The 26212-nt window shown below is 38.5% G+C and overlaps 2 protein-coding genes across 2 annotated transcripts; one reads left to right on the top strand and one right to left on the bottom strand.

Moving 5' to 3' along the window:
• The first annotated feature begins 155 nt into the window (after nucleotides 1–155).
• LOC133630877 (RNA-binding protein NOB1-like) lies at nucleotides 156–15426 on the top strand. Its single transcript, XM_062022696.1, has 10 exons — nucleotides 156–320; nucleotides 4336–4468; nucleotides 4540–4673; nucleotides 4743–4814; nucleotides 4892–5047; nucleotides 5134–5289; nucleotides 10140–10337; nucleotides 10428–10525; nucleotides 13432–13576; nucleotides 14964–15426. The coding sequence occupies exons 1-10, from the start codon at nucleotides 252–254 to the stop codon at nucleotides 15228–15230; spliced, it is 1428 nt and encodes a 475-aa protein (XP_061878680.1). The 5' UTR covers nucleotides 156–251; the 3' UTR covers nucleotides 15231–15426.
• LOC133630867 (conserved oligomeric Golgi complex subunit 8-like) lies at nucleotides 15265–26212 on the bottom strand. Its single transcript, XM_062022688.1, has 5 exons — nucleotides 25675–26212; nucleotides 20628–20835; nucleotides 19728–20555; nucleotides 19496–19664; nucleotides 15265–15664 (listed from the first exon to the last, which is right to left on the bottom strand). The coding sequence occupies exons 1-5, from the start codon at nucleotides 26001–26003 to the stop codon at nucleotides 15372–15374; spliced, it is 1827 nt and encodes a 608-aa protein (XP_061878672.1). The 5' UTR covers nucleotides 26004–26212; the 3' UTR covers nucleotides 15265–15371.

Genomic DNA, 26212 nt, shown 5'->3' with positions numbered 1-26212 from the left:
ACAAAAAAAGCGCGTGAAAATCAATGGTATTCAGTGAGGTAAAATGAATTAAATGCGCTGACAGTTCATTGCTCCTAACAAATGAATTGCACTGAGCGGAGCGGATCACCACTCCAAGATGGCGGCCCCGCGTCTCGTCAGCGCCAGTAGGCAGTAGCGCTCGATGCTGCGTACCGTTATAAAGATGTCTATGGCACTACGCAGTAAGGTCTTTTCTGATTGGTCGTTGCGCAGCGCCTCTTTAATCCAAGATGGCGCAACCCCTGGTGGAGCATGTTGTCGCAGACGCAGGAGCTTTTTTGAAGCGAGCACCTCTCCAGGTAACATTATGCTGCCGTCGAACTGTGAAAATAGTCTTTATCCAATAAACTCACCGGCTGTTGGCTATTCATTAAGTACCGATAACCGAAATTTAGGACATTTGTGAGTAGGGCCCGCATGTCGAGCCTCGTCTTGTTTCCACAACAATCACTTCATGACGCTAGAACTATTCGATTGATTATTATCGCCAGGAAGGCAATTAGGGAAAACCGCAACAAATGTTCGGATTAGGTTAAAACGGTATGTAGACGGTTTCACAATGCTACATGACGTCATTGTCTTATTTAAATAATTAATACAAAAAAGTCTTAAGGTGGCAAGAAATGCATCAATAATGAATAAAGCTAAATATGTATTGGACCAATAATCACTTCATATTCTTTACTGTTCGTTAGTGTTACCATATCTGAGTTATTGTGCGGAAATACGGGGAATTAATTATTAAAGTACGCTTCAGTCACTAACCCTGTGACAAAAAAGATCAGTTAGAATACTCCCTTTATTTATTGAATCACAAATATTGAAAGTCCACGATATAGTGAATTTGTAAACAGCTACAATGATGCACAAAACTACCCAAGAACATACAATAATTCTTCTCAACAAAAGAGGAGAAATATAACCTGAAAGAAAAATTTAATTTAAAATATTTGTATGCACGTAAACACTTAAAACCTTAAGTATATCTGTACCGTATTTTCCGCACTATAAGGCGCACCGGATTATAAGGCGCACCTTCAATGAATGGCATGTTTCAAAACTTTGTTAACATATAAGGCGCACCTATGCATCCATTAGATGGAGCTGCGCTAAACAAAACAGTCAGATAGGTCAGTCAAACTTTATTAATATATTACAAACCAGCGTTCTAACAACTCTGTTCACTCCCAAAATGAATAAACAGCTGATTTACTCGTGTTACGGTAAATCAAACGTGCAATTACAAAATAGTGCAGAGCAATAACAATATCAATAAGTCAACGTTGCTCAAACGTTAATGTCACACCACACAACACACAAAATAAACATTTAAAGCTCACTTTCTGAAGTTATTCCTCATCCATAAATCCCTCGAATTCTTCTTCTTCAGTGTCCGAATTAAATAGTTGGGCGAATACGGCATCCAAAATGCCCGGCTCCATCTCGTCGAAGTCGTCATTAATGGAGTTAGTGTCGCTGCAGCAGTTCAGTGACAATTCCTGCCTTCCTGAAAGCTCGGACCACAGTTGAGACTGATATATCAGCCCAGGCATTTACGATCCACTGGCAGATAGTGGCGTATGTCGTCCGGCGCTGTCTCCCTGTCTTTGTGAACGTGTGTTCGCCTTCTGTCATCCACTGTTCCCACGCAGTTCGCAGTCTAGCTTTGAATGCCCTGTTGACACCAATATCCAGCGGCTGGAGTTCTTTTGTCAATCCACCCGGCTGCTCTATTCCCGTGTTCTACTGCGTGACTGATCGTCTTGAGTTTGAACTCTGCGTCGTAAGCGTGTCTCTTAGTTGGAGCCATTTTGGGGTCTTTACAGAAACACACAAATGGAAATGAAACGTCATATCCCAGCATTCACCGCGCGCTTCTTCTTCTACGGGGGCGGCTGCTTACCGTTGAAGAAGAAGCGCTTCTTCTACGGGGAAAAAGAAGTTGGCGGCTGTTTACCGTAGTTGCGAGACCTAAACTTTATGAAAATTAATTTTAGGTTTGTTGTGGCTCAATATTGGTCCATATATAAGGCGCACCGGATTATAAAGCGCATTGTCAGCTTTTGAGAAAATGTTTGGTTTTTAGGTGTGCCTTAGAGTGTGGAAAATACAGTTTATGGAATTAATTAAGTATACATCAAACAGTGTACTAATATGATCCAATTTAAGAAACAAAGTACAAAGACAAACCACCATGATAAATACATTGACAACAGTAAGTGAACAAAAGTGTTAGCAATTGCTATGTAATGGAAAAAGTAAGGGTTGAATAAGCTCTGCTTCTTCCCACTCCTTTTCGAACATGTTGAAAAGAGAAACTGGAAATTGTGACGTATCACGTTGTAATTGCATGCATGTTCGAAATAAACTCAAAACCAAACCAAATGTAACATTTGAGATTTTTTCTGTGTCCTAAGAAATGTCTGACATCTTAGGGGTGTGCGTATGTTCGTCGATTTAAAATAAACATTCATGATTTAAGTCTACACCAGTTTTAAACAATGTATACGTAATTGCACATTTAATACAGAGGTGTCCAAAGTGTGGCCGGGGGCCATAACTCCCCACTCCACATTCTAAAAATACTATTACAAAAAAATAACCAAAGTGAAATAAAAGAGCATACTGATGAAATGTAATGAGAGAACGTTTTGATGTTGACTCTAATAACACAAAGCTGCCACGTGTAGGCTATTTCTTTTCTTTTAAAAAAGCCATTACTCAAAAAATAATAATGAAATAAAGTCTATGTTATGAATTATTGACCTATTGAAGGTTTCAATTACTTTAAATCAAATATTTGTTGGGGGAAATATTGCATATTTAGTGTTAATTTAGAGCGGTGGTTTTCAACCTTTTTTCACCAAGTACCACCTCAGAAAAAAACTTGGCTCTCCAAGTACCCTAATGACCAACATTAAAATACAGTAGCGTAGTAGGCCTAGGTATAAATTAAAAACAAGGCAGAGGTTTTATTTAACAAGTATATTAAATATGTTTGGCCACTGAAACACTAAACACAGTTTGAACAGAAACACTGTGTTTGAATATAGGAAAACCGCTGAGCACTTGTGGTACGCATACAATCACAAATCCACATATTTTTAGGTGTTGAAAGTGGAAAAAAAAGTGATTTAAAAAAAATAAATTAGGAATTAAAATTTTAGTGGGATTTTTTTTATAACTAACATTGCTCAAAAAACAATAACTCAAAATTAATGTTTAGAATTGTTGACCTATTCAAGGCTCCAAGTACTTCACATTAAATAATCCACTTTAAACATTTGTATGGGGAAATATTGCATGTTTTGTGTTTTTGTCTTAAGAAACTGGGATTTATTTAAGTAAAAGGGCATAAAACATAGGATCATAATAAATATATACGTGTATATATATATATATATATATATATTAAAAAAAAAAAAAAAATATATATATATATGCATATATTAGGGCTGCAACAACTAATCGATTAAATCGATTATAAAAATAGTTGCCGATTAATTTAGTCATCGATTCGTTGGATCTATGCTATGCGCATGCGCAGAGGCTTTTAAAAAAAACAAAAAAACATTTTTTTAAATAAACCTTTATTTATAAACTGCAACATGTACAAACAGCTGAGAAACAATAATCAAAATAAGTATGGTGCCAGTATGCTGTTTTTTTTCAATAAAATACTGGAAAGGATAGAAATGTACTTTGTCTCTTTTATCCGATTATTAATCGATTAATCGAAGTAATAATCGACAGATTAATCGATTATCAAATTAATCGTTAGTTGCAGCCCTAATATATATATATATATATGTATATGTATGTATGTATGTATATGTATGTATGTATGTGTGTATATATATATATATATATATATATATATATATATATATATATATATATATATATACACACATACACATACACATACACACACACACATTATTTTTAACATTTTTATAACTGAGACCCTTGCGGGTCTCCGGGACCAAACTTGAGGGGAGCCCTAAAGGTAAAAATATATATATTGGTTTTGAAAATCAAAATGGTCCCCACATGCTTTATTTTTCAGTGTGCAGCCCTCCTTGGCAAAAGTTTGGACACCGCTGATTCAATATGTCACCAAATGAATGATCAGATGCTCGATAATGCAACCCAGTCAGCTGTGGTATATGAGACCTGTCTTACTTATGAAGTTATATTGCCATCTACTGTACGGAGTTGGAATGAAAAGCGACATTATATTGTGTTTGTGAGGGAGAGGTCCACCACAAATAAATGATTGTATGACAAACACTGTGATTATGATTATGATAGAACTTCGGGAAGAACATCTACACACTGAAAGCCGTGGTGGACGAGATCCGAGACAAACCAACCAGGAGAAGTTTGGCCTTCCTTCCCTACCAGCTCATCTTCAGAGAACCCCGCGCGGACGTGGTCAGACTGGGTAAGGTCACGCGAGGCGGGGGCGGGGCTTGTTGATTGACCCTGACCAACCCTGACCTTGTTGTTGCCTAGTAACGGAGTTTTCCAAGAAGACTGGAGACTACCCCAGTCTGTCGTCCACAGACATCAAAGTTCTGGCGCTGACCGTCCAGCTGGAACAGGAACACGTCGGAACGCAGAACCTCAGGACAGAACCACAAGTCCAGGTCTGTGTCTCCCATGTAAACATGTCATCTGGCTACTTTCTTATTTTACTACTACCTTTTCTTCTTCAGGTCCATGTCAGCAGCACGCAGCGCCACCCGGAGACGCCCGTTAACGTGGCGGGATTCCACTTCCCCTCAAAGGTCAGAGTTCATCTCCCGAAGTCATGTCTTGGTGCTTTTTTCCCCCCAAACAAACATCTTTGCTGTGTGACCTGCAGAAGTCCAATCACAGGTGTCCCAGAGACGACGCAGCGTCATGTGACTCGTCCACAGACGCGTCATGTGACTCCCAGCAGGTGTCGGAGGAGTTTAACACGTTCCAGTTCTGGCGACAATCTCTCCCGGACATCGAGGCCGACCTGCTGAGTTTACTGGTGGCGTTTTTATAACAAAACGGTTGTTGTCGTGTCTCATTAGTCGGGACAGGAAGTGTCTCACGTCCTTTCCTGTTCTCTTTTAGACTCCATCGCAGCTTTCGGAAGCAGACAACAAACAGGAAGTGGCAAAGGCGCCCACGCCGTCTTGCGTGTCCGCGTGCGACCAGGACAACAACTTCAACAGTTTCCTCTTCTGGAGGGAAACGCTGCCCCCTGTTGACAACCTCCTGGCTTTACTGGTGGGTGAGCGCTGGGTACAGTGGAACCTCAATTTATAAATAAATGATAAATGGGTTATACTTGTATAGCGCTTTTCTACCTTCAATGTACTCAAAGCACTTTGACAGTATTTCCACTTTCACCCATTCACACACACATTCACACACTGATGGCGGGAGCTGCCATGCAAGGCGCTAACCAGCAACCATCAGGAGCAAAGGTGAAGTGTCTTGCCCAAGGACACAACGGACGTGACTAGGATGGTAGAAGGTGGGGATTGAACCCCAGTAACCAGCAACCCTCCGATTGCTGGCACAGCCACTCTACCAACATACAAACTTAATAGGTTCTTGAACAGGCTTTCGTAAATAGCAGGCATGTGATTTTTCCGTCTATATTCGGAAATCCGTCTTTTTTATCTCTGCAAAAATATATTTTTTTAAATTACGTTTTTCTTTGTTTTTTCTGACCTACAACGTGTTAAAATCTTGATTTTTCTCTTTACCATACCTGCCAACAACTATTGGTTTTTGACCAATGAGTACAGTTTTTGATAATTCAGTGGTTAAAAACTACGGTTTTTCAATAAAAATGATCAACTTAAAAATTGAAGCTACGGGCAGGGGACAAAATATACAGGAAACATCATTGATGATTGGTTGGTTTACGTATAAGAAAATCCATGATTGGTTGGTTGGTTTACTATGATGAGTCACGATTGGTTAAGATTAGGACAAAACATTACGGACAGGCCAATCAGTGGCAAGATAGGACGAACCAGGAAGGGAAAGTACAACAGACACGCACATCCCAAATGACGAGAAGAGAAGAGGGAATATGATTGTCAATGGGTTGCTGACTAAATACTTTTTTGCCCCACTGTATGTATATATATATATATTAAAAAAAACTAGTGGAAGATGGCAGAGGGATTCTCTTCCTTAGATTTTTCTTTTAGCGATGTAGACCACGTCCAGGAAACCCGAATTGCGTCTACCGTATTTTTTGGACTATAAGTCGCTCCGGAGTATACGTCGCACCGTCTGAAAATGCACAATAAAGAAGGAAAAAAACATATATACACTACCGTTCAAAAGTTTGGGGTCACATTGAAATGTCCTTATTTTTGAAGGAAAAGCACTGTACTTTTCAATGAAGATAACTTTAAACTAGTCTTAACTTTAAAGAAATACACTCTATACATTGCTAATGTGGTAAATGACTATTCTAGCTGCAAATGTCTGGTTTTTGGTGCAATATCTACATAGGTGTATAGAGGCCCATTTCCAGCAACTATCACTCCAGTGTTCTAATGGTACAATGTGTTTGCTCATTGGCTCAGAAGGCTAATTGATGATTAGAAAACCCTTGTGCAATCATGTTCACACATCTGAAAACAGTTTAGCTCGTTACAGAAGCTACAAAACTGACCTTCCTTTGAGCAGATTGAGTTTCTGGAGCATCACATTTGTGGGGTCAATTAAACGCTCAAAATGGCCAGAAAAAGAGAACTTTCATTTGAAACTCGACAGTCTATTCTTGTTCTTAGAAATGAAGGCTATTCCACAAAATTGTTTGGGTGACCCCAAACTTTTGAACGGTAGTGTATGTCGCACTAGAGTATAAGTCGCATTTTTGGGGGAAATTTTTTTGATAAAACCCAACACCAAGAATAGACATTTGAAAGGCAATTTAAAATAAATAAAGAATAGTGAACAACAGGCTGACGTTATGAGGCATAAATAACCAACTGAGAACGTGCCTGGTATGTTAACACAACACATCATGGTAAGACTCATTCAAATAACTATAACATACAGAACATGCTATACGTTTACCAAACAATCTGTCATTCCCGATCGCTAAATCCGATGAAATCTTTCTCCCCGGTGTCGCCTCTGGTATGTCCTTTCTTTCTGCTGCTCGATTGCCGTTCTCTGCTGCATATTTCACTACGTCCAGCTTGTAATCTGCAGTATATGATTTCCTTTTCGGTGCCATTTTAGTTCAGCCCTTCTCAGTTTTTATAAGTTACCGCAAATGTTAATGTGATCTATTTTAATAGCTACGGCAGTAGCATATAGCATATAGCAGTTAGCATCCCATGACCCACAATGCACTTCTGCCATGACCCTCCCCCGCCGAATTCTTATTGATTGACGTGTGAGTGACGATTGCTGACGTGTGTGTGACGATTGCTGCCATTTGCTTCGTCTCTTACGCGAATGAGATAAATAATATTATTTGATATTTTACGGTAATGTGTTAATAATTTCACACATAAGTCGCTCCGCAGTATATGTCGCACCCACGGCCAAACTATGGAAAAAAACTGCGACTTATAATCCGAAAAATACGGTACTTTGCCACATTTGGACAAATGTATGCATCTGGATAAAACAATTCCCAACACATTCATTTTAGTTGTTTACCATGTAAGCCCAAATCAAAACTACTCTCGACATGGAAGACGTGGAACACACATTTCAGAACACACATGATTGTGGCAGACATTTGATTTACTTTTGCTACAGTATAGCCTGTCTAAATGCTAACTTTCATTTTCATTGGTGTTTTAGAGCAAGACAGTAGCTGACATTTTGTTCATTATTTCTACTGTTTATAATTTGACATTGGATAGTTGAATCATTTTGAAACATAAACAACATGACTGCAAGATATTTCTTATTTCATGCCACAAATCACAAATGGCTATTCAGATAAAGGAAGTTAGCTAATAAAATAAACATTGCTTGTACTCTTTATGATTTTTGAATTTGGAGCTGTTAGAAGTGAGCAGGGATTCGAAGAGACAGAAATTGGCTATAAAATCCAAGGCAGAATCCACTAAAGCAGAAACAAAAAGGAAAATGCAAGCTGCTCAGAAATTTTCCAGGAAGGTTCATGTCAGAGCCATCAAAGCAAAAATGCCAAAGTAATGTGCGAATGAACCAAAGTAATGTGTAAATAACTAGATGAACCATCTGTGGCTGTGAAGTGAACACCAGTAAGGTTGTAAATACTGTATAGAGTAGGCTAACCCATGTGGTTCCTGTGGATGTCAACACAAGTTGTAATTACTGTAGTGACTAAATAACAGTGACTGAAACAAACATAGTGATTCATTTGGATGAATGGGGTATGTATTTATGTCAACTCTGTTGGTCATTTTTACATTCTTTAAACACAAACATCTTTAAATGGTGCTTTTTTTTTTTGCTAATTTTTGCATGTTCAATTGCTGAAAAACCAGGACCTGCGGCCCCCAGACCCCCGGCTTATTTTCAGTCTTTTTCATCAAGTTCAAATCACATGCCTGAAATAATAAAGTTTGTAAAGTGAAAACAATGTAAATATGAATAATAGGTTGTAGCCTCTAGCCTCCCTAGTACAGGTTTGTACACTTTGAAGTGATATACAGTGGCGTTTCTTAACCATGGCACGCCCTAGAGGGCTGCCAAAAATATGTTTCTCAACTATGAGCCACAGTGGTACTCTTGTTCAGTGTTAAGTTTGTTGACTAAAAATATTTTTCTTATTCACCTCATTTGTGTTAATTTTGACAGCAGTTTTTAATTTAGTTAGTCACAGTCTCTTAATGAAAATGTCTTAATTTGTAATATTTTAGACAGCAGCTGGGAGAGGCTCCAGCACCCCCCACTACCCCGAAAGGGACAAGCGGTAGAAATGGATGGATGGATGGATATTTTGGACATCTAAATTGATTTAGTTTTAGTCTACTTTTACTCAATGAAATTCCTCAACATTTTAGTTGACTAAAATGAGTCAATTTTGTCACCCAAAATATTAAGTATAAAGGATAACATATCCGTGAAGTTGTCTTGAAACCACTTTTAGTACGGTTTATTGTAGATCAGCTCAAAAACTAAATTCACAGCAAGACCTGTTTTAGTCAGGGGAAAATAGTTTGTTGATGATAACTAAGACAAAAATGTTTTTAGTCAACAAAATTAACACTGCTTGTAATACACTTTTCCACCACTTGTGTAATGACACTCTTCAACAAGAAGTCTAGACCTAGTCATAGGGAAGTTTCTTAAGCGCAAAAATGATGACTAAAGTTGTAAAGCTGTAATTTTATTGACAGTTAATCAAACATTTATGTAAACTATTTATTTATTAATTTAGTTAGGATGTTTATTTTAACAATACATATTTATATGTAAATGTGTTTTTGATAAGTTTTTCTGCTTTCATAATAATTTACTAAGGTTTAAACTAAGTAGGTTGGATATCATTTTTGAATATGATTAAAATCAAGAGTAACATTACTAATTCAGTGTTAATATTTGAGTGGCCCTTTTTTGTAGTGGAAAAGTTGGGCCCCGAAGTCAAAAAGGTTAAGAACCCCTGCTATGCAGTACTGTAACATAACAACGGGGTGGATATATAAATTATCTCTTTAATACAACAAAACACATTGCTGTCCTCTGTATGGGCTGCTCTGCCAACACACACACACAGAAGTCCATTTGGTGGCCTCACAAATGATCAGAAATCACAAAAATCCTTAACTTTAACAATTAAATTGCTACAATAATAAACATTAAAAAAAAGTAAAATCCCCTCACATTAAAGAAGGAGCTGAAGAGAAAGGAGCAGACGGGGGGAGAACAAAGGGGGCTGAACGAGAGAGCGCTCTTCTTCGCTGTGAAACAAGTCTGCTTTGGCATCTTTTTCCAGAAAAGTCCAGTCTCATCACAATTAAAACTTGCTCAAGTACAAAGCCCGCTTGGTCGATTCTTAAGTCTTTTTTTCAACACTTTAACAAATTGAGGCATTCGTAAATCGAGGTTCCGCTGTAGTTTGGTCTTTGGGATGAAGCTAACTTGATGTTGTGACGTGACAGAAGGAAGACGGTTGGGGTTCGGAGGAGGACCAATCGGAGGAGGACAAAGAAAACGAGCCAGAGGACGAGGATGAGGATGAAGATGGAGGGGGTTGGATCACGCCCAGCAACATCCACCAGGTGAAGATGGACACATCTGATTGGACGAAAGCGGCGGAGATCAAAGTGGGATGTGTGACCACCGACTTTGCCATGCAGGTCAGTCGTGGTACCGCGGCAACCAGAGCCACAAAACAAGCACGTGACTCGTGGACGTAACTTTTAAAACATTTATTTTTTACCGTGTAGAACGTTCTGATCCAGATGGGCCTTCATGTTGTGTCCATCAACGGAATGTTGATCACACAGACCAGGAATTTCATCCTGAGGTGTCACGCCTGCTTCCAGTGAGTACCTGCTGTGGTCAGACAGCACTGCTTTACACTTGTTGGCCACTAGAGGCGCTGTGAGGTTACGTTCCCGGAGATACATGGTAAATGGGTTATACTTGTACAACGCCTTTCTACCTTCAAGCTACTTTTAAAGCGCTTTAACACTATTTCCACATTCACACACTGATGGCGGGTGCTGGCAATAATTTTGTACAGATGCTGACAACGAGGGTTGCACAATAAACAACATACGATATAAATGATATATATTTGGCCTAGCTGTCAGTACTATCGCCACATCGTGATCATTAGGGATGTGTACCGAATTGCGTCGTTACTACCGGGTATCGATTCACGTGAAAACAAACGTTGCCATATTTCAGTACCTTTGTTGCACGTGACGTCACATCCAGTTTTGTTCTTATCTGTACTGTAAAGTTCAAATTTGAATGACAATAAAAAGGAAGTCTAAGTCTAAGTTGCGGACTAAACACGGGCTCCAGGAAACAATCAGGCAAGCAGCACTCAGGCGAGCTCCCGCTCAGTAAAGTTGCAATTTTTAACACCAACAAAGCTTGGTAGAAAACGCTCAATTGTAATGCAAGGTGACTCTTCCAAAAAGTGCTAGCTTGATGCTAACTTACATTTTATTTGCCATAGACAGGCTACTCTTAGCATTAGCAATTTTACACGGCAATTTCAACACCTCCAAATTTGGTAATGAAAACTACAACTAAGATGACTCTTACAATCAAACATCTGGTGTGTAATAAGCACAATACAGTATAAATACTTTGTAGGGCTCAACATAACACATTCAGCTTCATAGAAGAAGCTACTTCCTTGTTCATTAACATACAGTAGATAGTTTATACTAGGGGTGTCCAAACCTTTTGCTTTTTGAAGTTTGGCCGGGGGACAAAAGCCCACTGCATGTAAAGTAAAAATATTTATAGCCTATACATATATATGTCCACATATTATATTAATATATTATATATAATTAATATTATCACTGGTTATTAAGAGTATCGGAAAGTTCAACTCCTACCTTGTTTACTTCCGTGACGACCTCCTTAAAGTTTTGTAATCAAGCAGCTAAAACGTGGCAAACGCATGCATTTAAATGGGTGTAATTTATTTTTATTTAATTTAAATTTTTTAATAAGATGTTTTTAATTTTTTTAAATTATTTAATAATGCTTAGACATTTTTAAAATATTCACAAAGTTCAGTGATCAGGTTAGTGTGACCATTTGTTGACTTTTTGTCGGTTGCATTTTTTTTGCGCCATGATTGGGTCATTTGGATTGGGTCACATGAATAAATGCTGTATCGAATTCAACGCACAATTCATGGTAATTGACCTGTTTTTCTCACATTGTCCACAATATGGTGGCAACGTCGTAGTATTAAGATGTTCAGATATTTAAAACTAATTTGGAAACACCCCACAGGCCAAATTACTTATTCAACTCATGGAGTCTCTCAGGTGTCTTTCATGGGCTGGCGTTCTGCCATCTAATGTTTTATAAGTGCAACTGCATTGCAAATGAGACTCAAATGTCTTAAAACAAAATCTAACTAGACAGCTCAGTTGTCGTAATCCACTCATTTTTAAATGTTACATAAAAAAATGTAATGTTATTAGTATCAGTTCAAATGTGAATGGTAGCCATTCCTAGGGATAATGCACGTTGATGACTAGGGTTGGGTATCGTTTGAATTCGAACGATTCCGATTCTTTGTTTCGATTCCGATTCCTGACTCTTCTCGGTTCCGATTCTTCTTGTACCATGCCGGGATCAATGTGTTTGACAGGTAGTCCCTGGAAGGTGGTATGTATTTTGGGTTGAGAGTTTTCACCATATCCCTGCAAACATAAACAAACATGTAATGTTGCTGTTAAGCCCAGTATCAATTAGCTTAGCTCTAATGTTATTGCTTAACTAACCTAAATGTTGGAGATTCCACCTCTGAAAAGGGATGCAGTCTTTTGACTATGTGTGCAGTGACCTTTCTGTGGCACTCTTCCATCTGTGGCACCGACATCTTCCCCATTGCCGCTACGGTGAACGGAGTACGCTGAGCACATCACGGAGCCTGGCTAGCAGGTTGTAAATCGTCTATGAAAAAATATGCGGGGTAATTTGTTAGCTGCCTCAACGTTGGCGCAAAACACATTATTTATTGCATATATATTGTTTTACTTACCGGATTCGGACTGCAGTGCAGGCTGGGCGTCGAAGCCAGAGGAGGACGGTCGGCGCAGCGTGTCGAAGACGAGACACGCATTTATTTGTACTCCATGAACTCGGAGGTGCTTCATCATGTTCGACGTGCACCCTCCTAAGCACGAAACAGTCCTGTCGCACGTGTTACATTTCGCCGATATTTCATTTTTTTTAGTAAAATAAAGCCACACTTTCGACCGCCGACGCCCGCTATCCATGCTTGACTGACTCGCTCGGCTACATAGGCTCGGCTATGCTAACACTTCCGGCGGTGGGCGCTTCTTCGTTGGTGTTCAGCGGCTTCTTCTTCCGGTCGGCGGACTGGGTATCGAAACTGGGAGTCGAAATTTAAACTTTTGAACGATTCCGGGAGAATCGGAAAGTTAGTCCCGGTTCCAATCGATACTCGATACCCAACCCTATTGATGACACATCCTCGCTGTCTCCTGCAAAATTGACCGCGACTAGCGAACCATTCATTCATTTATTAGTTTTTTGTCCAAAACATGCATCAGATTAAATTCAACTTGGATTGAAAAAATGTATAAACCGTTTCACATGAATAAAAGTGTGAGTAGGGCTCCAATTTGTCCCGGGTGTTGACATGAACTGTATAAAAAAAACGATTGTACAAATTGTCATACTGTATGATTAAAAAAAATAAAAAATTGTTTTGATGCACGCCAGGACCACCAGCAACATGAACAAAGAGTTTTGTCCAAAGTGCGGCAACAAAACGCTGAAGAAGATCGCCGTGACAGTCAGCGAGGACGGCCACATGCACATGCACTTCTCCAAAAACCCCAAAGTGCTCAACCATCGTGGCCTCAGAGTGAGTACATACGCACGTATAGCTCGGTTGGTAGAGTGGCCGTGCCAGCAACTTGAGGGTTCCAGGTTCGATCCCCGCTTCCGCCATCCTAGTCACTGTTGTGTCCTTGGGCAAGACACTTTACCCACCTGCTCCCAGTGCCACCTACACTGGTTGAAATGTAACTTAGATATTGGGTTTCACAATGTAAAGTGCTTTGAGTCACTAGAGAAAAAGCGCTATATAGATATCGTTCACTTCACTTCATTCTTGTATTTGTTACCTTCTTGAGACCTGAGAAAAATGCTTACCTCTTTAGGACCACCCTTTCTCGATATATAAAGATTTGTATTTACAACATTAATAATAATAAACTATGCAAATATAAAAAAGCTTGTGAAAAATGAGTTGGAATTTCACAAGAAAAACTTTAGAATTTTGGCAGTATTATAATAAAAGTCGTCATTTTACTCAAGCTAAGTCAAAATTTTACAAGAAAAACTGAATATTTGTGCAATATTATGATAAAAGTTAGAATTTTACAAGAAAACCTTAAAATGTTGGCAATTTTATGAAAAGTCATTTTACTCAACCAAAGTCACAATTTTATAAGAAAACTTTTGGCAATATAATAATCGGGATTTTACTCTGAAAAAATTGACAAAAGTCATAATTTTACTCAAAAAATGTCACTATTTTACAAAAACAAAAAAAAAGCTGGCAGTATTGTGATACAAGTCAGAATTTTATGACAAATGTCACCATTTTGCAATAAAAAGTAATAATTTTACATAAAGTAATTTTTACAAGAAAATATTGCAATATTACAGAAACAGAATGAGAAAATGTTCCCAATTTTATAAGAAAAAAGTCGACGCATTGTGAGAAGACTGCTTTTAGTAAAAAAAAAAAAAAATGGTGATATGTTTTTTGTTTCTAATTTTTTTTTAATCTTCAATATTTACTTCAAGTTACTTCTCGCTGTACATATTTATTTTATTTTTTTCATTCATTTTGGCCAAAGGGGGCGCATTTCAATTTCTTACACACACTTGTTATTACATATGTTGGCCAGAGGGGGAGCACGTCAATTTCTTACACACTTGTTATTTCATATGTTGACCACAAGGGGAGCACTTTTAAAACTGATACACAGTCAATTTGAAAAATCCCTCCTTTTTGGGACCACCCTAATTTTGATAGATTCCACCACCAGGGGTGCAAATGAGACATTCTCTATTAGATGCAATGGTTTTCCGTATTGGGACCAGGATTTATGTCCTAACTTGTTCACACCTCCTCATATGGAAGCTACTTTTCCTTGTTGATGTCTCAAGAAGGGTAGAAATACAAGAACACACACATACTAACATGCTAATCCAAAATAATTGTATTTGTGCCGCTGTAGTACTCGCTGCCGTTGCCAGAGGGAGGCAAACACGGCAGCAACCCCCAGCTGACGGAGGATCAGCGCTTCCCTCAGCAGCGTTTGTCGCGGAAGGCGCGTCAGAAGACCAACGTGTTTGACGAGAGCTACATAGCCGGAGCCTCGCCCTTCTGCGTGAACGACGTGTACAGCCGAGCCGCCAACCTGAACATCCGAGACACTCAGTGTGGGGGGGGCCGGCGGCGCGCCAACCCAAACTGCGCCCGCAGGAAGTTTGTCAAGAAGTAGGAAGCCCCTTGCCCACAATAACTATAAGCATAACAATAAAAGGATAAGATATTCACTCACCCTCTTTGATTTATTCACCGTAAAAATATACCAATCATAATGAAGCCAATAACCGTCCTTCCAACTTGTTGAAAAACAGGCTCACAGTTCTGGTTTCCATGACAACGCTTCATCCAGTTGCTCCACGTCTTCCTCGGGCGTCTGCTCGGGGATTTCAGCGCTCTTGTCCGTCTCAGTCTCTCCAGGAACGGACTTTGCGGACACGGGATCCGGGTCGCTCGTAGGTTCTGGCGACAGGGAGTCAGACGTGGCACCGCTCTGCTCCGCGTTGAAGTCCGCTTCCGGCGGCAACACGAATCCCAGCGGCTCCAGCAGCTCTTCCAGGTCCACTCGGCCCAAGCGTTCCGACGCGTGCAGCTGGGAGACCGGAACGCCTGCACGCAAAACGGAAAAAGTAGGAGAGAGCTGATGTAGTTTGAAGCAGGGGTGTCCACACTTTGCACACCGAGGGCCACACGCTGTCAAATCTAAGCATGCAGGGTTATTTTGATGTTTTTCATTTTCAAAACCAATCCAATAAATCTGTCTTTTTTTTACCTTTAGGGCGCCTGTCTCAGTCATAAAAATGTTCAGGTATATATAAAAATGTTCACGGCTTAAATCTCGAGACTAACTTCAGATTTGTCAATATTATACACTTTTTGTTATAGTGAACCTGTTTTTATGGCAAAAACTAAATATTTCAAAGTAGAATATTTGATGTGAAGTAATGGCCGCTTTAATAGGTCAAATATGTCATTACAACTTTGATTTAGACTCATTCTTTTTTTAAATATAATTCTGAGGCCTCTAAAAGAGCCCAACTCATAAGTGGTAAAATAAGTTTACTTTTGTTGTTGTTTTTTTCCTTTTAAGTCTTTCGATCGACTTCAGATCCATCCACCGATTTATATAAGTTTTTATTTATGGCAAACGCACAAAATATGCAGTGCTTCCCACACATTCATTTATTTGTGGCGGCCCGCCACGAAAGAATTAAGGCCGCCACAAAAATGTTTTATTTTATTTAATTTTTTTTGTCCTGTCCAGCTTCTCAGGCAAATCATATAGTTGATGTAGATGCCCATATCGGCTGTTCAGATGTACTTTACAAAAGAGAAGTGTAGGATCAAGATTTCTGGAGCTCTTTGTTCAGTGGATCAGGGGCCGTACTTATCAAGCTTCTTAGAGTGCCATTTTACACTTAAGTCCTGAGAATTTGCGAAATGTAGTCCTACTCTCAAACTTAAGAATAAAAGCTTTTTATCAACGTTCTTAAGTCTAAGAATCACTCCTACTCTCCACGATATTTAAGAGACCTTCAGAGGTGTCTTAAGTGGTTAGGAGTTGCCAGCAGGGGATGGCACTGAGGCGAGAGAGACGTGCGCGAACGTTCAGGGAACGGAACAATGTTTTTTTTTTTTTTTTGATGACGAGCAGCTGATCAAACGGTATCGTTTAGACAGAGCGGATATTATTTTTGTCACAGATTTAATACTTTTCGATTCCTTGTTGATTTCTGCATGTGTCTGCAGTGGGCTAGTATATATAGAGCCATCCACACCAGTTTCAAATTAGTTGCCTAATTAATGAATTGGAAAGTAAATGTTATGACAGTAGCGTATGTGTGTGGCCGTGAGGTGAGTGACGTCAGTGAGTGTGTGGGCGAGAGAAGAGAGGGAAAGGTAGCGTGAGTGCCGGCGGGGACTAGTTTGTTTTGTATTATTTTGCAGTTTATTGTCAAAATATACACTCCCATTGTCCACTTAAATATTTCCAAGATATTTCTTTATTCTTAGACAACGGATTCCATTCCGTGATTGGTCATTTCTATGGACACAGAAATGACGTCACCTAAAATTCCGTTTACGGCACATAGTAATGTCGTAATTCAGCTCTGAGTGTGACACTTAAGATTCAGTCCTACACTTGGCTGAAAGTGTGAGTAAGACGCTTGATAACTAACTTTTAAGTGCAGCTTTCAGCGAAGAATTTATTTACTCTTAAGTCAACTCTTAGCAGACTTCTTAGGAGTAATTCTAAGAAGCTTGATGAGTACGGCCCCTGATGTTTGATGAAGCTTTGTGTCTACCACCACTACTGTTTTCTGTTTATTTGTTACTGACTGTGGCAGGACACCTCTGCCTCTGTTTCACTTTATGTTGCTGGTAAATAATATGGTTGTAGTAGTAGGCTAAAGTTAAATTATTTAGTATGCGCTAAATAAAAGGGGCAGAGCTTTAAGAGACATTTTAGCTTTTATATTTTTAAGATATTTTTTGTAAGAACCACAATTAACAAATATATTTCAGTGAATAACTTTGTTCAAATATGTACATAAAGTGTTGTAATTATATTGTAAAATGGATGGATGGATGGATGGACATTTAGAACAAAACTGTTATTATTAATTAGTAAGTATACATTTTTTTAGCCTTTTTAGAGAAAATCATATCATTGTAGTAAATTATGCAAATGACTCGATGATGTCATGGTGACCACGCCCCCACCGCCACAGGTATCTTAGCAGTTTATGGTAAACACTGATATGCAAAAAAATTTCAGAAATATTTCAAAGGGGAATATTCATAAAAATATTGATTTGGATGCGTACATTTTTTTTTAAAACAATTACTTTTTTAATTGCACTAAAATTCTTAGCCATCCAAAAGGGTCCAAATCATAAAAGGGTTAAAAGAAAAAAATATTTATTTTAACTTATTTTTAACACTTAAGTCTCTCGATCAGCAACCAATACATTTAGCTAATCGACATTAGTAAAATGTGGCATAATTACTTAGTAAACCATCTTGCAAGAAGCATAAACAAGAGAAACCTAAAGCGTAGGACTCGTCGATTGCCATTTGAAGTTCCTTGGAGTAGGATTCTGATTTTTGGTGCGTATCTGGCAACCTCAGTCAGGGAGAGTGGGAGCGGACTACAGGATTTTGACCGTGAATTTCCCCCAGGGATCAATAAAGTAATTTCTATTCTATTCTAGTACCATTACTGGTCACATTACTACATATGCAGTGTTTCCCACACATTCATTTATTTGTGGCGGCCCGCCACGAAAGAATTACGTCCGCCACAAATTAAAAAAAATAAAATAAATATATTAAAAAAAATAAAACTTTTTTTTTTTTTTTGTCCTGTCCAGCTTCTCAGGCAAATCATATAGTTGATGTAGATGCCCATATAGGCTGTTCAGATTTACTTTACAAAAGAGAAGTGTAGGATACTTCTCTTGTTGCCTTATTTGTATTTGACCACTACTGTTTTCTGTTTATTTGTTACTGACTGTGGCAGGACACCTCTGCCTCTGTTTCACTTTATGTTGCTGGTAAATAATATGGTTGTAGTAGTAGGCTAAAGTTAAATTATTTAGTATGCGCTAATTAAAAGGGGTAGAGCTTTAAGAGACATTTTAGCTTTTATATTTTTAAGATATTTTTTGTAAGAACCACAATTAACAAATATATTTCAGTGAATAACTTTTTGTTCAAATCTGTATATAAATATGTACATAAAGTGTTGTAATTATATTGTAAAATGGATGGATGGATGGACGTTTAAAACAAAACTGTTACTATTAATTAGTAAGTATACATTTTTTTAGCCTTTTTAGAGAAAATATTATTGTAGTAAATTATGCAAATTATTCGATGTCATGGTGACCACGCCCATAGCCACGCCCCCACCGCCACAGGTATCTTGGCAGTTTATGGGAAACACTGATATGGCACCTTTAATTTCTCTAAATCAACTTCAGATCTATCCATCAAATTTTTATATTACTGTTTTGTATTTTGTTTGTTATGCCTTTTTTTGTCATTCTTTATTAAGGCAATGTTCCATCGATCCATTTTCTACCGCTTGTCCCTTTCGGGGTCGCTGGAGCCAATCTCAGCTGCATTCGGGCGGTAGGCAATATTTTCCAAGAAAAATATTTCAAAGTAATTGTTGATGTGAAGTAATTGGAACCCTCTATAGGTCAATAACTCATAAGAACATTGATTTTGATTCACTATTTTTTTGAGTAATGACAGTTTAAAAGAAAAAAAATGCCTGCATGGCAGTTTTTTGTTAAATGTAATCTTTTTGCTCTTTTATTCCACTGTTTTTTACTGTAATAGTATTTTAGAATGTGCCGCGGGCTGCACTTTGGACAGCCCTGGTTTAAAGTGTTTCACACATCAACATATTTTTGTGTGTTGTGTGCTAACCGAGGACCAGCGCCATCTGCTGGGGAGGGAAGAGCGTCTTCAGGCATTGGTTGATGAAGGGCAGAAGGTCGCGGGCGTAGACGCGGCACATGTGCGTGAAGAGTTCCCGCTCGCGCTCGCTGAAGGCCGACTCCTCTGCGCGATGGAACGCCACCAGCTGCTGTGTCACCTGACAGGAAGAGAGATGCAGGGGTAGGTCATTTCTTTCTGTCCATTGACGCAGACATCTTACCGTGCGGAGAGCGTCCTGCAGGCGGGCGGTGACGTGGCGGGCGAGGCCGAGGGGGCAGCAAAGGCGGAGCTCGTTGAAGGAAGTCAGGATGTTGTTGAGGAAGCGGGCCAAAGGGTGGAAGTCCAGGAGGCTCATGGGGGGCTGCAGCGCTCCAGGCTGGACCCCGAGGGCGGACGGCGGGGCAGTCCCACCCAGCACAGAGGGCAACGCCACCAGGGTGTACGCGTTCATGTCCTCTTGGAACTGCTCCACCGCCTCCCACGTGGCTTTCTGGAACGCCTCGGCCGCCACCTTCTGGAACACGGTCGCCAGCTGCCCGCGGAAGTCCGCGCCCACTCGGCTAAAGGACAGGCCGAAGTACATGCACTGACCCAGCAGGGAGTCCAGGCGCCCTCCGACTCCGCGCTGCAGGTCCCGCTCCAAAGTCTCCAGGAAGTCGGACACCTTCTGAAGCACCCAGCCGTGGAAGATGGCCGCCTCGTTCACCGCCGCCCGGCCCGGCGGCGGTTCCTCGTCGTTGTCGTCGTCGTCGGAGAAGATGGCGCGGTACTGCGTGATGATGTCGAAGAGGTGCACCCTGCACGCCTCCACTGTCTTGCTGGCGTGCGTGTAGGGATCGTCGTCGGGAATGGCGTCCAGCACGGAGCGCAGCCAGGCGCCGCGGGCCTGCAGGAACTTGACGCGGAGCTCCGCCTCCGTGAAGACGTCCATGCGGCGCAGGTAGCCCACCACTCTGAGGCACGCGGGGAGCTGCGCGTTGCTTCGCAGCTGCTGCAACAGACCCACCAGCATCAGCTGGGCCGACTGCCGCACCTCCCGCACGATGCCCTGCACACACCACGGACACTTTCACAATGGAATGGTCACGAGATCACAGCGGGGGAAGGAGCGGAATGTCACCTGGATGACAGGAAGCGTGGCGTGCTTCTTCTCCAGCCTCCTGACGTAGGCGGCCAGCTCCAGCGCCTCCTCGTAGTACGCGTTCCGAACACACGTGTCCATGAGCTGGGGGATCTCCAGGATCTCCAAGATCTCCGTGTGTCGGTTCAGCGTCAGGCTGTTCATGCGGCGACTGGCCGCCTTCTGCTCCGCCTCCTTCACGAACACCCTGCAAGCACATCATGGTGTCACTTGACAGACCGCTGGGAAGCAGGAAGTACACTGTCAGAATAATTTTATGTAAGTTATCCAGTGTTTCCCATAAACTGCCAAGATACCTGTGGCGGTGGGGGCGTGGTTATGGGCGTGGTCACCATGACATCATCGAATAATTTGCATAATTTACTACAATGATATGATTTTCTCTAAAAAGGCTAAAAAAATGTAATCCAGTAAACGTTTCAAAAATGTTTGAAAAGGTAGCACATCCCAAAATTAAGACTAGTAGGACAAAATACTCACATTTCACTTGATTTATTGCTCACATCAAAAAAGAGGAACGCTTACGCGTTTCGGCACGTGGCCTTCGTCAGAGCTAAAAAAATGTATACTTACTAATTAATAATAACAGTTTTGTTTTAAACGTCCATCCATTTTACAATATAATTACAACACTTTATGTACATATTTATATACAGATTTGAACAATAAGTTATTCACTGAAATATATTTATTAATTGTGGTTCTTACAAAAAATATGTCTTATAAAATATAAAAGCTAAAATGTCTCTTAAAGCTCTGCCCCTTTAATTAGTGCATACTAAATAATTTAACTTTAGCCTACTACTACAACCATATTATTTACCAGCAACATAAAGTGAAACAGAGGCAGAGGTGTCCTGCCACAGTCAGTAACAAATAAACAGAAAACAGTAGTGGTCAAATACAAATAAGGCAACAAGAGAAGTATCCTACACTTCTCTTTTGTAAAGTAAATCTGAACAGCCTATATGGGCATCTACATCAACTATATGATTTGCCTGAGAAGCTGGACAGGACAAAAAAAAAATATATATATATTTTTTAATTTTATTTGTGGCGGACGTAATTCTTTCGTGGCGGGCCGCCACAAATAAATGAATGTGTGGGAAACACTGTTATCACAAAAACTTTGGGTTGAAATGAATTCCTGGCAGGAAGACAAAAGCTGTCTTTGAAACCTACCAAGAACAAGGCTTGTAAAACTCCACAGTGTAGGGGGGGAAGCAACATGAAGGTGTTTCTGTTTCTTTCATGTATTGTAATCAACAGAAAGATATTGTTTTAACCCAAGGACTCCAAAGCGGAGAGAATGCAGGATCTGCCCAAGTTCCAGACGACCTCTTTTTGAACCTCCTTTTTGAACTGTTTTACGAACCTCTTTTTTGAACCGACCTTTTCTGTGAACTGTTTACGACATTTTCTGTGAACTGTTTACGACCCTCGTCCTTTAGAAACAGCTGTGGCCAGGGAAGGTCCAAATAAAAGAAGGAGGCGTGCAATCTTTTGGCAGAGCGTGCTGAGACACTGTGCAAGGGTACAGTGTCCATGCGTCTCTCCTCAAATTGAGCCAAATGTAATTCTGTCTCTGTTTAATTCTTTGCTTCTTGTCCTGTTTAATAGATGTAATCAGTGTTTGAACCTGACATACACAACAAAGATAACTGACCAGGTGTGCGTCACTATTTCTTTGGCAAAAACAAAGTGTCCTCTGAGGACTTTTGAAGGTGTTTCTCCATTGAGGGCTGCACGCTAAAAAGTCAATCATGTGAAGGCCGTTTTGATATTTTTCATTTTCAAAACAAACAAAAAATTTCTCTGTCATAAAAAAAGGTAAAATAATAATTAAATGACTATATCAATTACTATAATTTATTCATTAATATCTAAATAATAAAATAATCCATATTATTATATAATGCTTATATGTCTATCACCGAGGTCCACATCGCAGTTATGGCTGCCCTCGGAAAGCCGCTTGAAACTGTTAATCATATAAATGTGTTGAGATTCACCTCATTATTATACAATTGCATATGATTTTTTTTTATTTTTTTTACATGCACTGTAAAATAAGTACATTTTAAAAATTCTGTAAAAAAAACCTGACATCTCAGTCGCCACAATTTAATCGTGAAATTCACGGTGGTTTCAACAGCTTGTTACTGTAAACGAAAAAAACGGTACTACAGTTTATTTTTTTATAGTAAAAATTCAGACATCTGAGCTGCCAGTCTTTTATAGTAAAATCTATTGCCATTTGTACAGTGTACCATTTAATGGATAACTTGAAATTATACGTTTGATTGATTGATTGATTGAAACATTTATTAGTAGATTGCACAGTACAGTACATATTCCGTACAATTGACCACTAAATGGTAACACCAGAATAAGTTTTTCAACTTGTTTAAGTCGGGGTCCACGTAAATCAATTCATGGTAAAACACAAGCGCCCAACGTTTGTTTGATGTTTGTTATTTTGACTAAAAAAAGTTTGAAATATATGAAAATATTAAAGTTGAAAAGATATGCAGTTGAATAAATTTTTTTCTGTCAAAATAAAAAGAATGAATACATTTAGTTAAAAAAAAAGAGAAAATACTTTTATTTCAAGGCTTTTGCAGGCTTTGGGTCTGTCCATACAATACGTTTAAAAAATGGTTATGTTTTATACACTTTTTGTCAAAAAGGCAAAAACACAAAATATGTAATAGTTTTCAATAATTAGGTCAATAATTAACACCATTAATTTTTAATTTTATTCTTGGGGATCCAAAAAAGGCTCCACTGAAAATAAGTCAAACACTTTTAAGTTTCAACATTTAAGTCCGCAGACTAACTTCAGATCTATCTGTCGATTGTACGTTTTTATTACTTTTTTAAATTAGTTTTTGTTAGTTTTTATTACAACTAATTTTAAAAAGTATTCCCTTTATGTCAATTTTTTTAAATTTTATATGGCAACCACACAAAATAATAAATATTTTCACAAAAAAGATTTCAAAGTGGAATATTTGGATGTGGAGTAATTGTAGCCTTGAAGAGGTCAATAATTCACATCACTATGATTTTGATTCATTATTACTTTTTGAGCAATTACAAATGTTTTAATTTAAAAATACTGGGGTTTTTTTATAAGGCAACCACACAAAATATTACAATATTTTTCCAAAAAATATTTCAAAGTGGAATATTTGGATGTGGAGTAATTGTAGCCTTGAAAAGGTCAATAATTCATAACACTATTGATTTTTATTTATTATTACTTTTTGAGCAATTACAAATGTTTTAATTTAAAAACACTGTTTTTTTATATGGCAACCACACAAAATATTTTTCCAAAAAATATTTCAAAAGTGGAATATTTGGATGCGGAGTAACTGTAGCCCTGAATAGATCAATAATTCATAACAGTATTGATTTTGATTTGTTATTACTTTTTGAGCTATTACAAATGTTTTAATTTAAAAACACTGTTTTTTTTATATTGCAACCACACAAAATATTTAAATATTTTTCTAAAAAATATTTCAAAGTGGAATATTTAGATGTGGAGTAATTGTAGCCTTGAATAGGTCAATAATTCATAACACTATGATTTTGATTCATTATTACTTTTTGAGCAATTACAAATGTTTTAATTTAAAAACACTTAGTTTTTTTATATGGCAACCACACAAAATATTAAAATATTTTTCCCAAAAAATATTTCAAAGTGGAATATTTGGATGTGGAGTAATTGTAGCCTTAAATAGGTCAATAATTCATAACACTATGGATTTTGAGTCATTGTTACTTTTTGAGCAATTACAAATGTTTTAATTTAAAAACACTGTTTTTTTTTATATCGCAACCACACAAAATATTAAAATATATTTCCGAAAAATATTTAAAAGGGGAATATTTAGATGTGGAGTAATTGTAGCCTTGAATAGGTCAATTATTCAAAACACTCTTGATTTTGATTCATTATTACTTTTTGAGCAATTACAAATGTTTTATTTTAAAAACACTTTTTTTTTATATGACAACCACACAAAATATTAAAATATTTTTCCAAAAAAATATTTCAAAGTGGAATATTTGGATGTGGAGTAATTGTAGCCTTAAATATGTCAATAATTCATAACACTATGGATTTTGATTAATTGTTACTTTTTGAGCAATCACAAATGTTTTAATTTAAAAACACTGTTTTTTTTTATATCTCAACCACACAAAATATTAAAATATATTTCCGAAAAATATTTAAAAGGGGAATATTTAGATGTGGAGTAATTGTAGCCTTGAATAGGTCAATTATTCAAAACACTCTTGATTTTGATTCATTATTACTTTTTGAGCAATTACAAATGTTTTATTTTAAAAACACTTTTTTTTTATATGACAACCACACAAAATATTAAAATATTTTTCCAAAAAAATATTTCAAAGTGGAATATTTGGATGTGGAGTAATTGTAGCCTTAAATAGGTCAATAATTCATAACACTATTGATTTTGATTCATTATTACTTTTTAAGCAATTACAAATGTTTTAATTTAAAAACACTTTTTTTTATATATATAGCAACCACACAAAATATTTTTCCAAAAAACATTTCAAACGTGGAATATTTGGATGTGGAGTAACTGTAGCCCTGAATAGATCAATAATTCATAACACTATTGATTTTGATTCGTTATTACTTTTTGAGCAATTACAAATGTTATAATTTAAAAACACTGTTTTTTTTATATGGCAACCACACAAAATATACAAATATTTTTCCCAAAAAATATTTCAAAGTGGAATATTTGGATGTGGAGTATTTGTAGCCTTGAAGAGGTCAATAATTCATAACACTATTGATTTTGATTTATTATGACTTTTTGAGCAATTACAAATGTTTTAATGTAAAAACAGTATTAACAACATTTTCTTGTTACATTTAACCTGTTTGCTCTTTTATTCCACGTTTTGTGGTTTCTTCAAAAATAGTATTTTTGCCCTACTTTGGAGCCGTGGTTGAGGTGAAAGCTCGCACCTGCATCGCTGTCCAAAGGCGGGCAGCTTGTCCAGGAGGCGGGACACGCTGGACTCGACGCGGCCAAAGTCTCGGTAGATGTGCTCGGTGCAGTCGGCGGTCCTGATGAAGGTCTGGTAGTTGGAGAAGGCCAATTCCCGGGTCTGCTGCAGTATGTGGGCCCGCTCCTCCGCCAGGCGCTCCTCTTCTCGGCTCAGCTTGTCCACGCCGAAGGAGCTGAGCTCGGACAAGTAGGCCGCCAAGTCCGGCTTGTCCCTCCAGCTGTCCGGGAAACAATCCTGGAAAATGGAGGCTAAAATACTCTCGTCCTCCACGTCGACCGCGGCCATACTGGACGGCTTTTTTGTCCCTAACTAAAAGTGTCGTTTTGACCGCATACACGGTCGAGAATACAGCGTGGAAATAATACTAAGAATAAAACGTACAAAAATGTCTTAAAACAAACAATTTTCTTTTTCCGCCTTCTCAGACTGCTGCCTTCTTCTTCTCTCACTGGACGCACAGTAGCACTCAAGACTAGTGACACCTAATGGGCGAA

This window comes from Entelurus aequoreus, linkage group LG02, assembly GCF_033978785.1.
Source record: "Entelurus aequoreus isolate RoL-2023_Sb linkage group LG02, RoL_Eaeq_v1.1, whole genome shotgun sequence".
Taxonomy (NCBI): Eukaryota; Metazoa; Chordata; class Actinopteri; order Syngnathiformes; family Syngnathidae; genus Entelurus; species Entelurus aequoreus.
The sequence above is the reverse complement of the archived record's forward strand: the minus strand, read 5'-3'. Positions and strand labels throughout refer to the sequence as shown.